The 15,504-nt window shown below is 47.6% G+C and overlaps 1 protein-coding gene across 4 annotated transcripts in view; it reads left to right on the top strand.

Moving 5' to 3' along the window:
- The window catches only part of LOC142301974 (inositol polyphosphate-5-phosphatase A-like), a 62,749-nt gene extending 48,477 nt beyond the window's left edge, over positions 1-14,272 (top strand). For all 4 annotated transcript variants that reach the window (XM_075343038.1, XM_075343037.1, XM_075343039.1 and 1 more), the window contains 12 exons: positions 438-501; positions 2,508-2,611; positions 5,225-5,277; positions 6,917-7,036; positions 7,239-7,317; positions 7,408-7,479; positions 8,985-9,059; positions 9,378-9,451; positions 9,536-9,647; positions 9,725-9,793; positions 9,869-9,925; positions 14,162-14,272. In XM_075343038.1, the coding sequence (XP_075199153.1) occupies positions 438-501; positions 2,508-2,611; positions 5,225-5,277; positions 6,917-7,036; positions 7,239-7,317; positions 7,408-7,479; positions 8,985-9,059; positions 9,378-9,451; positions 9,536-9,647; positions 9,725-9,793; positions 9,869-9,922 (876 nt within the window). In that variant the 3' untranslated portion in view covers positions 9,923-9,925; positions 14,162-14,272. The remainder of the gene's footprint in view (positions 1-437; positions 502-2,507; positions 2,612-5,224; positions 5,278-6,916; positions 7,037-7,238; positions 7,318-7,407; positions 7,480-8,984; positions 9,060-9,377; positions 9,452-9,535; positions 9,648-9,724; positions 9,794-9,868; positions 9,926-14,161) is intronic.
- Positions 14,273-15,504: the final 1,232 nt, after the last annotated feature.

Below are 15,504 nucleotides of genomic sequence, written 5' to 3'. Positions count from 1 at the left end.
TGCAGGCTGGTCTAAAGGAACCAGTTCAGCTCTGCTACATCTGTACTGTATCCATAGGGCAGATTGGACGGGCTGGCATCATTGGCATTCTGCGCGCTGCCTCTGGTCCAGCTCGCCCCCTCCTCCGCCGGCTCGCCCCCTCCGGTCTCTGTGGTATCCCTCTCTGACATCGCTCCAGACAGCTGTTAAACGACTTAATCTCTTAAAAATAGTTTTAATTTTCTGCCTCTTATTGATCGCCAGCTCCCAATTAATCAGCCGAGTGGAGCCGCGAGGGTGGGAGGGTCCGGGGTGCCCCCTAGGGCCGGCTGGGGGTTGGTGAGCTCACCTAGGCTCTTGTCCATAGCAAAGAGTGCTAGGAACCCATGGACGCTCACTTTATTAACCCCTACCCCACCTGTTACCATATTAACCATTTCTCTCTGTTGGTTCGGCAGGCCCTGGCGTCCGTCTACTTCATACACAGCTGCCTGCACAACGCTCGGATCTATGATTTCCAGGGTAAGAAAGATGGATTTCTAGAGCGGGACGACCACTTTATAGAGTGCGGCGGGGGCAAAGGACGGCACAGTCATGGAGGAAGGAATACGAGCCCTGGTGTGTCCGCTGACTACACAGATCATGGCCAGACTGTCCTAAAGAGACTGCTCCATCATTCAGTCTTTATTACAGATGGGACAAACCAAGAACGCTAAACTAATATAGACCACACACTAGACCCCCTGGACTAATACACACCACACACCAGGTCTCCTGGACTAATCCACACCAAACCCCCTGGACTAATACACGTCACACACTAGGTCTTCTAAGCTAATATACACCAAATCCCCTGGACTAATACACACCAGGTCTTCTAAGCTAATATACACCAGACCCCCTGGACTAATACACACCACACGCCAGGTCTTCTAAGCTAATATACACCAAACCCCCTGGACTAATTCTCACCAAATCCAATGGACTAATACACACCACACACCAGGTCTCCTGGACTAATACACACCACACACTAGGTCTTCTAAGCTAATATACACCAGACCCCCTGGACTAATACATACCACACACCAGGTCCTCTAAGCTAATACACACCAAAGCCCTGGTCTAATATATACCACAGTACTAATATATACAAGGCACTACTGAATTCGGCAGTGCCTTGTATATATTACTACTGTATATGTTTGGAAACCTACCTGAGCACCCTGGTAACTAGAAATTCGGTAGAAGTGCCACACACCAGGTCTCCTATGCTAATATACACCAGACCCCCTGGACTAATACACACCATACACTAGGTCTCCTAAACTAATACACACCAGATCCCCTGGACTAATATACACCATACACCAGGTCTCCTAAACTAATACACACTAGACCCCCTGGACTAAATAAACATCACACACTAGGTCTCCTAAACTAATACATACCAGACCCCCTGGACTAATATACACCAGACACCAGGTCTCCTAAACTAATAAACACCAAAGCCCAGGACTAATACAACACACCAGACCCCCTGGACTAAAAAACACCACAAACCAGGTGTCCTAAACTAATACACTCCAAACTCTCTAGACTAATAAACACCACACATCAGGTCTCCTAAACTAATATACTCCAGACCTCCTGGACTAATAAACACCACACACCGGGTCTCCTAAACTAATACACACCAAACCCCCTGGACTAATACAACACACCAGACCCCCTGGACTAATACAACACACCAGACCCCCTGGACTAATACAACACACCAGACCCCCTGGACTAATACAACACACCAGACCCCCTGGACTAATAAACACCACACACCAGGTCTCGTAAACCCAAACCCTCTGGACTAATATACACCACACACCAGGTCTACTAAACTAATACACACCAGACCCCCTGGACTAACACACACCATACACCATCGACCCCCTGTTAGATCACTTAACCTACAAAAAAGTTGAGTGTGTACTGAACGTTTGACCACTCCAGACCTATAGTGTGCAGTGGATGGAGTGGCATCTCCACTGGCCGTAGTAGGAGAGAAAAGGCGCAATAGGGTCTTACCCGATTTACAGGGCAGAGGGAAAAAGGGTTAAAACACACTCACCTGGCTGGGTTGTGCCAGTCACAACCCCTTAGAGAACGTGGATGAGTGCTTTAGTGGTTCAGCAGCGGCCCCGTGTATGAGCAAAGGATATCAAAGTGTAGACTGGAGGAAAAACGGGTTTAAAAACCGCGCTAGGAAACCACGAGCATTCTATTTTTCTTTTTCCCTGAGGAAGGAGACAGATGGGTCTCCGAAACGCGTTGGAATTATCTAAATAAAAGAAAAATATTCATTTACATCCTTGCTCGTGGTTTCCTAGCGCGGTTTTTAAACCCGTTTTTCCTCCAGTCTACACTTGGATCTCCACTGGCCGGCATTCAGGCTATCTGCTATAAAGTGAGGCTGGCCTATCTGAGTTCCTCCATGGATATCTAGTCAGTAATGGTCTCTTTTTATCCCCCAGAAAAGAGTTTTGTCTCCGTCTCGGGCAGTACAATGTGGATGGGGTCACTTGAGGATTGTCCCACTGTTCACAAGGAGAGATTCCCACAAGACTTCTGGCTGGAGGTACGTTCATAACAAGTGGCCAAATTCTAAGAACGTTTCCGGGGCGTTGTTTGAGATTAGAAAAACATGGCTGTTTTCTTCCAAAAACAAAGCCTTTCCCCAGGTTGTAGTATTGCCGCTCTGCCCCGTTCACTTCAGTGGTGCTGAGCAGGCACAATCTGAAGACTGCTGCGGCACTGTTTTTGGAATGAAGCAGCCATGTTTTTCTGATCCCAGACATCCCCTTTAATTTCCCGCTGCTGAGCTGCCGGGTTCACAGTCCCACGATGATGAAATCTATGTTAATACCAAAGCTGTTTTTATTATGGGGCGGCAGGATTTCCCCCAGGAGGGGTGACGCTCGCTCTGTGACTTTGCTCTTTTTTTCGGTGAGCACTTATTATAGGATTGCCCGGTTGTGAAGGACGAGGATGACTCAGTATTCAGTGGTTTTCATTGTAGTGTACAGCTTAGTTTCACACTAGTATTTTATTATTTCCCTTTTTTAGAGGGGAAGACTATAGAAGACCTTATTTCACATTTTCCTTTCTCTTAGACTTTACAGAAAATTGTGCCTCTCTCCAGCATCCGAAAAATATCTCAACCTACCTCCTGTGTCCTTCACCGGGGGCAAAAATTCACTTTATTGCCCTAGCCTTGGTTGTTTTAGTACAGAATTCAATATGCAAATTAGCTGTCCTCCAGAAAGAAGATGACTCTCTGTAGTGACACTTATTGGAGGTAGGTACCCTTTAGGTCAGTGTCCAACGCTTTTCTATTTGGAAGGTAGACTGGTTTGTCTAAAATGCCTAGTCATTGTACAAGGCTTGGTAATTGACTTATAGGGTACCTACCTCCAAACCTGATGAGTTTGGGTTAGGAGAACCACAAACAGTCCAAACTGTCACGATGTGACTTCAGGATAGCGAGGGACAAGGGCCACCTATACTGTCCGTCAAGCTAGGGGACCCTAGTCTATCCCTGTCCTCAGCGTTACCCCTAATGGTGGAGATGCCTGAATTCCGAGCCTAGCTATTCTCCTGACCAGAGCTCATCTGTTCCCCCCACCCAGGGAAGGAAGAGGCAGGAGTGTGATGAACCACAGAGGGTCCAGATTATCACGATGTGACTGCAGGATAGCAAGGGACAGGATGCTTCTGTACTGTCCCTCACACTAGGGGACCCTAGGCTATCCCTAACCTCGGGGTTACCCCTAATGGTGGAGATTCCTGACTATTCTGCTAACTAGGGCTAATCTGTGTACCCTGCCCAGGGAAAGAAGAGGCAGGAGTGTGATGGCAACACAGATTTAGGCAGACAGGGGAAAACAGAAACTCACACACAATGCACAAGTCACGGGAACACACTGTAAGAAACTAAGGAGAAAACCAAGAGCAGGATGGCAGCAACAAAAGGACAACAAGGGTTAACACCACAACCGCTCACAGCAATAAAGCACTACAACCACCAGTAAGTCTGGATCACACCACCTCACCAGACTATAAACTATAGCTGGCATTAATGGAAGTGTTCAGGCAGTATATATAGGAGGGGAGTGAATGTGACTGGCTCTCCCATAGCATACGACTAAAGGAGATTAAAAAGCAGTCCATCAGAGATTAACTGTTGCAAGCCTGCCTATGAACTACAAATGTGTGGTTCGGTATCTGAGTCACAGACATCAGAGACATTAGGAGACAGACTGCAAGAATCTGACATTTCCACAGATCTTGACACAGCCATGACAGTCGGTGATGCCTGCAAAACCCCACTTGTGACACAGAGATCGAGATCTTTACTCACACCATGAAAGCTAGGGGTACTTTGCACACTACGACATCGCACGTGCGATGTCTGTGGGGTCAAAGTGACGCACATCCGGCGTCGCTATCGATATCGTAGTGTGTAAATCTTCTTGGATACGATTAACAAGCGCAAAAGCGTCGTTATCGTATCATCGGTGTAGTGTCCGACATTTCCATAATTTCGCAGCAGCGACGGTACGATGTTGTTCCTTGTTCCTGCGGCAGCGCACATCGCTGTGTGTGAAGCCGTAGGAGCAAGGAACATCTCCTTACCTGCGTCCCGGCTGCAATGCAGAAGGACAGAGGTGGCCGGGATATTTACGTCCCGCTCATCTCCGCCCCTCCGCTTCTATTGGCCGCCTGCCGTGTGACGTCGCTGTGACTCCACACGACCTGCCCCCTTAGGAAGGAGGCGGGTCGCCGGCCAGAGTGACATCGCAGGACAGGTGAGTGCATGTGAAGCTGGCGTAGCGATAATATTCGCTACGCCAGCTATCACAAGATATCGCAGCTGCGACGGGGGCGGGGACTATCGCGCTCGGCAGCGCAAGCATCGGCTTGTGATGTCGTAGTGTGCAAAGTGCCCCCTAGACTTGTGAAACCATCTAATTCCAGCATCAAGTATTCAGTCCTCCTGCAGCACCCCCCGCAGGAGAAATTAAGTATTGCATATTGTTTATTGAATAAATGAGTCAAGTCCTCCAGAGTCAAATATACCGGCTGTAGCTGCTAACAGTCCATCATGGTGGACGCTATTAACTTAACATAATCCATATAAAAATGGGTTCTCCAAACAAGTCAACTCCGGTATATTGTTTGTTTCCCACAGTTTGCATGGACACGCAAGGGCTTCATGAGGACAAGATGGCTAGTGAATGACCAGTGAGTACTCCTTGGTCGTCTAATAACTTTGTGCAGATGACTGTGGCACATGCTGGTGTTACACGTGCAGGCGATAGCCGCCAAGTCTTCCTTGGTCGAAGGGTGAGCGCACGGCAATTGTTCTGTAGTTTGACAATCACAATGATAAATTTGTTTGCATTAGACTCATATCTCCAATAATGAGCAACCCTTGATCCCAATACTTCCCCGAGCTTGATCGACTGCAGACTTGTGGCTTGCTGTAATGTACGAGTCTGTGCTCATAGCTAATAAGACGGGGATATGTATATATATATATATATATATATATATATAGTATATCCGTATAGCTATGTTATCTGGCTTATCTGCATTGTGCAATCTCTATAGGGTCCCCAACAACCTATAACTGGTATTCTTCATCATGCTCATAAGACCCCAACGCTCACTGGGTTGGATGTCCCCCAGCGCTGCCAGTTAAACATTGCACACTTTTTTCAGGTCAAATCAATGGGCTCAAAATATAAATATCTATAGTGCAGGGTCATCCAGAGCACGAGACCCTCTTTATAGTCACAGTCTTTGCTCTGGTTCATAGCCAAGGGTCCTGAATAGCAGACCTTGCCTAATTAGCATCTATTGACTCATTGAATATATAAGTTAAACTATTTGACCTCCCAGCCAACATTTCTAGAAGTTTTATATAACTCCCATTGGTTTCAATAACCATGACAGACCTTTATGTACTGGTGGACACAAACAGGAGAAGGCCCCTGTGCAAGGATAGTATATGGACCCTCCACAGTCCAATAACTCCTCATATGGCACAATTCCACCTGCGTTGGAGGTAGAAATGGGCAGCCGGTTGCACCAATAGTCTGTCCGCACCTGCCAAGAACAGCCATCTTGTCAATTCTGTAAAAACAGACTTTAAAGGGAATCTGTCAGCAGGTTTTTGCTATGTAAGTTAAAGCCAGCATGCTGCAAGGGTTAATACAGAGAATTCAGGGATGCCTGTTTTGTCACAGTCCCATCTGTTGTTTATTTGCTATATTTGTTTAAGCAGCAGGACCCTTATCATTGCTGGGACTACAAAGTCATGTGCATGTCAGTCTGGCATGCCCCCTCCTCTGATTGACACCTCACTGTCAATGTACATTCTCTATAGAGAGTCTGGTGTGGGGCGGGGGTAGCTTTCTTCGCTCTGTTACAAGGCTAAATCTAAAACCTCTGATTCTGTCAGAATGGCTGCAGCCAGTAATCTAAGTGATACATAATTGGATTCAGGATCTCTTCCTACATCGTGCCGCTCTCAGATGAGGTAGCTAATACCTGCTGACAAATTCCCTTTAATAGCCCATATTTAAAGGGATTGTTCATAATTTGAAAAAAAAATACTCATCCTGTTTCCAAAAATAGTGTCATACCGAATACCACCGATGTGCTGTATCTAGAATGAAGAAGCCATGTTTTTTCAATTCTGAACAACTTCCTGATGTCAACCATGTATCCTGCACGTTTCTCTGACACCGTGGCCACTTCAAATAAATACATTGCCCATTTTCTTTTCGCTTTGGCAATAAGCTTTGACATTTTCCCTTGATATTCATTATTTTTCATTTTTTGGAGAATTAACACTCGATTGTCTTCTATATTTAAGGACGTTCGATCTTGTGAACCTTCACCTCTTCCATGATGCATCAAACCTGGTGTCTGGAGACTGCTCCCCATCTGTGTACAGCGCCAATCGTAGAAGAGCTTTATACCACGTGCTAACAAGGTACCAGTCAATGCCCAATTCAGTAAAACAAAAAAAAAAATTCAGTAATTTTCCTTAAAATGATATTTAACCACAAATATAAGAAGATGCTTGATATGAAGAAATAAGAATGTGGAAGATGAAGATCATCCTCTGTTTTCTGGACTTTTGCATATTTCTACCTTCTTTTATGGCTTTATGTTCTTTTCTTTCATGTTCACAGGTTAAAAGATGACGACAATGCACCATTTTTCTTATTTGGGGATTTTAACTTCCGTTTGGACTTGAAGAGTCTCATCCAGGTTTGAAGATGATGAAGTGAAATGTATAACATTTTTGTGGAGCTTTCTCCACTATGTCCTGAGTGATCTAGTGACGTCCTCTACCCACAGGCTCAAGGCTGGACCTCGAGTGACACCAGGGACCTAGATGTGCAGACGGCTGTGTACGAGCAGAACGGGGAGGTAACAGTGTACTGAAAAGCTATTTCTTTAATTTAATTAGAGTTGTATACCCATCTCCAAGATCCTATCCTAATATGTAGTAGGTGTAATATTAATAATATTAGCAAATACTTCCAATTAGAAATGTAGTATAGTTACACTGGGGGCGAGGGGCCGGATGTTATACACTGGGGGGCGAGGGCCCGTATGGGATGTTAAACACTGGGTGGGCGAGGAGCCGGATATTATACACCGGCGGGCGAGGGGTCAGATGCTATACACCTGGGGGGGGGGTTAGTGAGGAGCCGGATATTATACACCGGCGGGTGAGGGGTCAGATGCTATACACCTGGGGGGGGGGTTAGTGAGGGGCCGGATATTGTACATCCGGAGGGTGAGAAGCTGGATACAACCGGGGGATGAGGGGTCGGATGTTATACACCCAAGAAGTTGGTCTCTACTTCGGGGCTAAGTTCCTGCGGCTCCCTCTGCTTCTCATTAATATCACTCACAGTTAATAGGGGAATATTCAGGAGGAAGCAATGTCAGGAATGGACTTGTGACTCTTATGACTGCACTGGTATCAGTGAGCTCGTTACCACCAGCTATTCTGTCACATGACGGCATGGCGAGCGGCTGGAGGTTGCACACCAGGGGGCAAGTGGGCAGAGGTTATATACCAGGAGGCAAGGAGACGGATGTTTTACACTGAGGTTGAGGGGCCGGATGTTATACACTGGGGGGGGTGAGGATCCGGATGTTATACATCAAGGGGCGAGGGGCTGGATATTATACACCGGGGGGCGAGGAGCTGCAAGTTATACACCGTGAGGGCGAGGGGCTGAATGCTATACACCGTGAGGGCGAGGAAGCGGATGTTATACACCGGGGGGTGAGGGGCCGGATTTTATACACCAGGGGTGGGGTGCCGGATGTTATCCACCAGGGGGTGAGGGGCCGAAGGTTATACACCTGGGTTGAGGGGCTGGATGTTATACACCGGGGTGGGGGGCCGGATGTTATACTCCGGGGGCGAGGGGTCGTATGTTATATTCCAGGGAGTGAGGGGCTGCATGTTACACACCGGGGGGGTGAGGGGCCGGAGGTTATACACCTGGATTGAGGGGCTTGATGTTATACACTGGGGCAAGGGGCTGGATATTATATACCGGGGGGTGAGGGGCCAGATGTTATAAACCGGGGCGAGGGGCTGGATGTTATACACTAAGGCAGAGGGTGGATGTTATACATGGGGAGATGAGCAGCCTGATGTTATACACCATGGGACGAGGGGCCGGATAGTAAACACTGGGGGGGGGGCGAGGGGCCGGATGTTATACACCTGGGTTGAGAGGCTGGATGTTACACACAAGGGCATTGGGGCTGAATGATAAACCTGAATTCTATGATTAAGACCTGCGGTCCAATACTTCTCTATATGGTGTATATACAGTATCTGTCTATTTGTTCATCTACATGATTTCGTTCCCTTCTTCTCTGATTCGGTATCTCACTTTTCTCCTCAGGTTCAGCTTGTCATGAAATGTAAACAGTTTGAACATCAAAATGCAAAAGTATTCCAGGATGAGAATGAGCACATGGTGAGAGTGATCGGAGTGTGAGATGATGGAGCTCATGTAATGGGTTATTTCTGAATGATAAGGAATGGTGACAGGAAGGGATCATCCCTGGCGATGAGTAATTGTAGCATCACCTCATAGTGCATAGTGGGGGTCCATTACTGCGTCAGAGCCTGGGGCTGGTGTTGGACCCTCATAGTGGTCAGCCCTGTCCGTCATGGAACCCATCACTTACAAGGACAGTGAGCAGCTGCTTTCCAGGCTTAGCCATTGTGTGTTCTTCTAGAGACTTGTAAAATCACTTTTTACGTAAAGCTCTCTCTGATTTCTTGTGTGCAGCTTCTTAGATTTGACCATGAGCCTATGCCTTTCCTGAATGAACTGACCGAGGTCCAGATCTCCTTTCCACCAACGTAAGAAATGTGTCTTGCAGATCGCTACCTTCTATAATGTCCTTTTTTCGGTATTGGGTGAGCTTGTTCTGCTTTTATTCCTAGGTACCCATTTAGTGAAAATGTTACCAAACCTTCGGAGTTTATGGGTACGCGGTGTCCAGCATGGTGTGACCGGGTCTTCATGTCTCACACGGCCAGGCCTTTATTACAGAAGGTGAGTCCTGATCACTTCTGTTCTTGTACCCATCACCCTTTATCCTCTCTTCAGCTCATGTTTTTCTCCTTTGACAGAGTAAACTCGGAGAAGCCTTTGTACAGTACGGGCGGATAGGGGGTGACGTCTGTATGGGTGATCACAAGGTAAAATGGAGGTAATTATGACCTGCCCACTCTATGTTACAAGAGTTACGAATAAACCTTTCTTATTATTTCTAGCCCGTGTTCCTCCACTTTGAGATGGAGCCCAAATTCGACCATCTAGAAAACTGACAGGTAAAGAGATTGCTTCTGACTTAGTCACCCACCTTATTATTCGGAGACATAAATTACACCAAATTTATCATCGGTGTGAATCGCTGTGATACATTTTGCTCATTTAAGTACATTTATGCCAGTGTCCTAACAAAGAGAGAAGAGAATTGAGTAATGATAGGGGTATAGTGTTGGCTTGGAAGCTTGGAATAATGGGGTATAAACTATGATGTTTGGTGTGGTATCTACATTCTAAGATTTGGCCTAGAATTTAGACTTTATAAAATAACCTAAATGTCTAAAAGTATTTTACAAGCAATTCACTCCCTCCTTGCTGTCCCAAAACACTGGCCCATAACAAGCCACGCCCCAAAACACTGCCCCATAACAAGCCACACCCATAAAACACTGCCCCATAACAAGCCACACCCAGAAAACACTGACCCATAACAAGCCACACCCTGAAAACACTGCCCCATAACAAGTCACACCCAGAAAACACTGGCCAATAACAAGCCACATCCAGGAAATGCTGCCCAATAGCAAGCCACACCCATAAAACACTGCCTCATAACAATCCACACCCTGAAAACACTGCCCCATAACAAGCCACACCCAGAACACACTGACCCATAACAAGCCACACCTAGAAAACACAGACCCATAACAAGCCACACCCTGAAAACACTGCCCCATAACAAGCCACACCCTGAAAACACTGCCCCATAACAAGCCACACCCTGAAAACACTGCCCCATAACAAGCCACACCCAGAAAACACTGCCCCATAACAAGCCACACCCTGAAAACACTGCCCCATAACAAGCCACACCCAGAACACACTGTCCCATAACAAGCCACACCCAGAACACACTGCCCCATAACAAGCCACATCCAGAAAACACTGCCCCATAACAAGCCACACCCAGAACACACTGCCCCATAACAAGCCACACCCAGAAAACATTGCCCCATAACAAGCCACACCCTGAAAACACAGACCCATAACAAGACACACCCAGAAAACACTGCCCCATAACACGCTACACCCAAAACACACTGCCCCATAACAAGCTACACCCAGAAAACAGACCCATAACAAGCCACACCCAGTAAACACTGACCCATAACAAGCCACACCCAGAAAACACTGACCCATAACAAGCCACACCCTGAAAACACAGACCCATAACAAGCCACACCCAGAAAACACTGACCCATAACAAGCCACACCCAGAAAACACTGCCCCATAACATCCACACCCAGAAAACAGTGTGCCATAAGAAGCCACACCCAGAAAGCTCTGGGTCCATCACAAGCCACCTGTAGGCACACCCCATTGTAGTAAGCCTCATCATATCATAGCCAAAGTGTCTCTAGTTTTCAAAAGTTAGCCATGATAAAGAAGGTTTAATCATAATCACAGACGAGGATTCTTTACTGTACGAGCAGTGAGACTATGGAACTCTCTGCCACATGATGTTGTAATGAGTGATTCACTACTAACATTTAAGCAGAGCCTGGACGCCTTTCTTGAAAAATGTAATATTACCAGTTATGTATATTAGATTTTATGACAGGGTATTGATCCAGGGAACTAGTCTGATTGCCGGATGTGGAGTCAGGAAGGAAATTTTTTCCCCATTGGAACTTGTTTGCCACATTGGGGTTTTTTTTGCCTTCCTCTGGATCAACATGTTAGGCTACAGGTTGAACTAGATGGACTTAGAGTCTCCCTTCAACCTTAAAAACTATGATACTATGATACTATGATCATCTGGTCTCTTGTGAATTCCTAAATTTCAAAAATTGGATGATCCCTTTAAATTCTAGGCATAATTTAAACTAAATCAGGGAAGTACTGAGGGACAAGGTGGTGGGGTTTGGGCTAAAGACCCCTACACATTAGAATGTCAGCCGAATGCGTCGAAATCAGCGAGATGGACTGAGTCTAATGTGTTGGTGAAGTTATAACCGGGCACTCCAATAAGGTGCAATAGGGATTTATGTAGAATAGCAGCAAATCTGAAAGACGTTTCGATCGTACAGTAGACCTTCATTAGTTCACACACTGTTAAAGGAAATCTGCCTGGAAGAGTGGTGTGTGGAGCTAGACCAGCGGTGCCCACCGCTATTGGAACAGGCGCCTGTGTTGCGGGCGGGGGACAGACCACGGCAGGGGGACTGCTTGAGATGCTCGGAAACTGGGTCATGGCGGTGGCTCGAGGGGAAGCCGGATCCGGGCCTGAGCACCCGTCCGTCGCCCGCAACTGAAAAGGGGGGGATTTGTTGTATTGGGAAGGTTTTGTCAGTGACGCCACCCGTGGTGTGCGGTTATTGTTGGTGACACCGCCACTGCCACTGGATGTAGGGCCCGGGGCTGATAGGGTGGGACAGCTGGATATTATCCCCTCAACGGGTAGGGGAGGTGTAGTCCCGGGACCCAGGTGCAGGTGGGATTGTTGACTACTCCGCATGAAACGGGGAAGTCCACTCCCGGTGATACTATGTGTTGGGAGCTGTGGCCCGCGAGAACTGACCCGTGGGATCTTAGCAGGCAATTGCGGAGCCCTATTCCCCTCGTTGGGCTTCCGTCTTGCTCTATCTGAGCCTCCTGTGGGACAAGATCTGAAATCTTGTCCCCAGCTGTTCAATTAGAACAATTAGAAAGGTGCTTGAAGCTGTCCTTGCTCTAGGGTCCAGGTACCCTGTCGTGCACGGTCCACTTAAGGTCTCCCGCGACTGGATCTCCGTCGCCTGTGGCCCTGTCTGCCGACTGCCACCTAGTCAGTAGTCCAGGAGCTCCAACTCCTGACTACCCTGTCACTTCACACTCCTCTCACTTTCTCTGTCCAAGCTTAACTGACTTGTTCCCTACCAGAACACCTCAGAACCCCTAGGTGGACGTCCATCTGCTTGGCCCCGCCCACTGGTGTGTCCCTATTGTCATGGGGGTGACTAGGCTTTGCTGGCTGGTGTTGTGTACCATGGATGTGGGGTTTGTGGTGGAGGGCCCAGGAGGAGGGAATCCTGCACCTGGAAGAGGGGTGCAGACATCTGTGACACCCTGATTTTGTCAGGGCGTCACACCTGCTATTCTAAATAAATCCCTATTACACCTTATTGGAGTGTCTGGTTATAACATCATTTCCATTAAGGGATAAGACCCTACCTGATCACCCTAACAAACCCAGAAGTGCTGAGCTTAGAATTAGAATTTCCGTGAGATGGCTGGATTGTCATTGTAAATAAGTAAATAAGCACTTGTACCTTGCCCCCCCCCCATATCTCATTGTAGATTGTAAGCTCTCACGAGCAGGGTTGTCTTTTTTTCCCTCTAAATATTGTATTTTCTATAACTGTTGCTTGTATATGATCCTCCTGAATTGTAAAGCGCTACAGAATATGTTGGCGCTATAGAAATAAAGATTATTATTATTCTTATTATTATTATTAGTATGGGGACACTGGCTGACCGATTGTTGGGGGACATGTCCATTGTCCACGTTCTACTGCCAACCACACTGTTCTCCCGGAGATAAGCTGGGATGGCTCTCATCTGAATGATCGTCCAAAGCAGTGTTCCTCAACTCCAGACCTCAAGGGCCACCAACAAGCTCAGGGCTTCAGGATTCCCTTAGTATTGAACAAGTGATGGAATTATACCTTGTGCAATACTGAGGAAATTCTGAAAACCCGTCACTTCGGCAATACTGAGGAAATCCTGAAAACCCATCACCTGGGCAATACTGAGGAAATTCTGAAAACCCATCACCTGGGTAATACTGAGGAAATCCTGAAAACCCATCACCTGGGCAATACTGAGGAAATCCTGAAAACCCATCACCTGGGTAATACTGAGGAAATTCTGAAAACCCATCACCTGGGTAATACTGAGGAAATCCTGAAAACCCATCACCTGGGCAATACTGAGGAAATCCTGAAAACCCATTACCTGGGCAATACTGAGGAAATCTTGAAAACCCATCCCCTGGACAGTACTGAGGAAATCCTGAAAACGTATCACCTTGGCAATACTGAGGAACTCCTGAACACATGATCTGTTGGTGGATCCTGAGGTCTGGAGTTGAGGAACACTGCTCCAAAGCATGGTTCAGTCGACAGCCACCCAATGTGTTAGGGAGCCTTAAGAGTCTTGAAATTGCCCTTTTCTGCCCTTTGTAAATGAAGGGTCCCAATGGTGGATCCCTCCTGTGCTCATAGTCTGACTCCTTTCCATATATTTCCCTTAACAGGTCGGATCTTTAAACATCCAGTGGACAGAACGATGCCAGGACAGATGTGTTTTCTAGAGACTAGCCCCATTCACTTATTTAATAATATTTTATTTAAATAAAAGATGTATAATCTCCTGTCCTTGTTATTACTGCGTGTGATTTATACTTGGACACATATGTAGGGCTGTATACACTTTTATTGTGCCGATCAACCACCGACTAAGAAAGTAGCATACAAACGAAATCACTGTATAAAATATCTACCAAGCAAACAGCCATCTGGCCCAGAGTCCTGCCCACCATCTCCTGTATGACTCCCACAGACCATACTATTATGTGAGCTCCAAGGTCACAAGATCATGGTGTTCAGGGTGTTGCCCCTCCTTAGTGCAAAGTACGAGATCTGATTTGACTGTATAAGAGACTTCTGACTGTTCGCTAAGGGGTAATGTCTCTCCTTTGAGAGTAACATGTCTGACATGTCAGTGTAAGGAAGCTTATAAGCCATACAATGCTCCTCTGGGAAATTAAATGTGCAAACGTACCGCCCCGCGGGCTCGGCCGGCTGCCGAGCCGCTCGGATCCGTGCTCGTACGGTGGGTGGCTCGAGCTCCTCACGTACCCGGGGGTCATGTCGCTCTGCAAGGGGGTTGGTGCTACACGCAGGGACTTCGGTGGGGAGTTCCACGGCCGGGGCCGCGGTTGTTTGTAAGGGGTGTAAGTTCGTGACGCCACCCACGGGTTGTGGTGAATGGATGGACACCACCGCTGCCGTTGACTAGGCCTACCGGGGACGGTGTTGCGCAGCTTGGTGTTGACCCCTCTGTGGGTAGGGGAGTGATGGTCCCGGAGGCCCGAGGGAGGTGCTGAGGCGGGCGAGCGGGTGCGTGCTGGGTGCTGGTGCGGTGCGCGGCCCGAAGGCACTGGTGTATTCACTATGACACAACACACTGGAGTCTGGTAAACCAAACGGGATGATGAACGGGGCCTGCAGCCGGCTGCAGCTTCTCCCTTAACAGGTTGGTGGTTTCCACCTTTCTCCTGCACCTCCTTAATGTAAATGGTATGATTCCTATGCCTAAGCAACGGTAGTCTGCTCCCCGACTTGCTGGGTGTTGGAAGAGCCCTGTTTGCCCGCAGACGCTGGCCCCTTGGGTCTCTATGCCTTGGCGGTGGCTTTACCCTAATGGTTGCGCTGTTGTCTTCAGTCAGGTCTTGTGTGGGAAAGGTCCTAAATTCCAGTCCTCAATCAGTTGATTTGACTCGGCCCAGTAGTTTCTGGGCTTCGTACTGGGTCTGAGTACCCCTCCTGGTGCTCCGGTTTCCAATCGGTTCCCCGGTTCGGTACCGGCGGGCCACCG

Source organism: Anomaloglossus baeobatrachus, chromosome 4, assembly GCF_048569485.1.
Source record: "Anomaloglossus baeobatrachus isolate aAnoBae1 chromosome 4, aAnoBae1.hap1, whole genome shotgun sequence".
In the NCBI taxonomy this organism is placed as follows: Eukaryota; Metazoa; Chordata; class Amphibia; order Anura; family Aromobatidae; genus Anomaloglossus; species Anomaloglossus baeobatrachus.
Note: the sequence above shows the minus strand (reverse complement) of the source record. Positions and strands in the feature narration are given on the sequence as shown.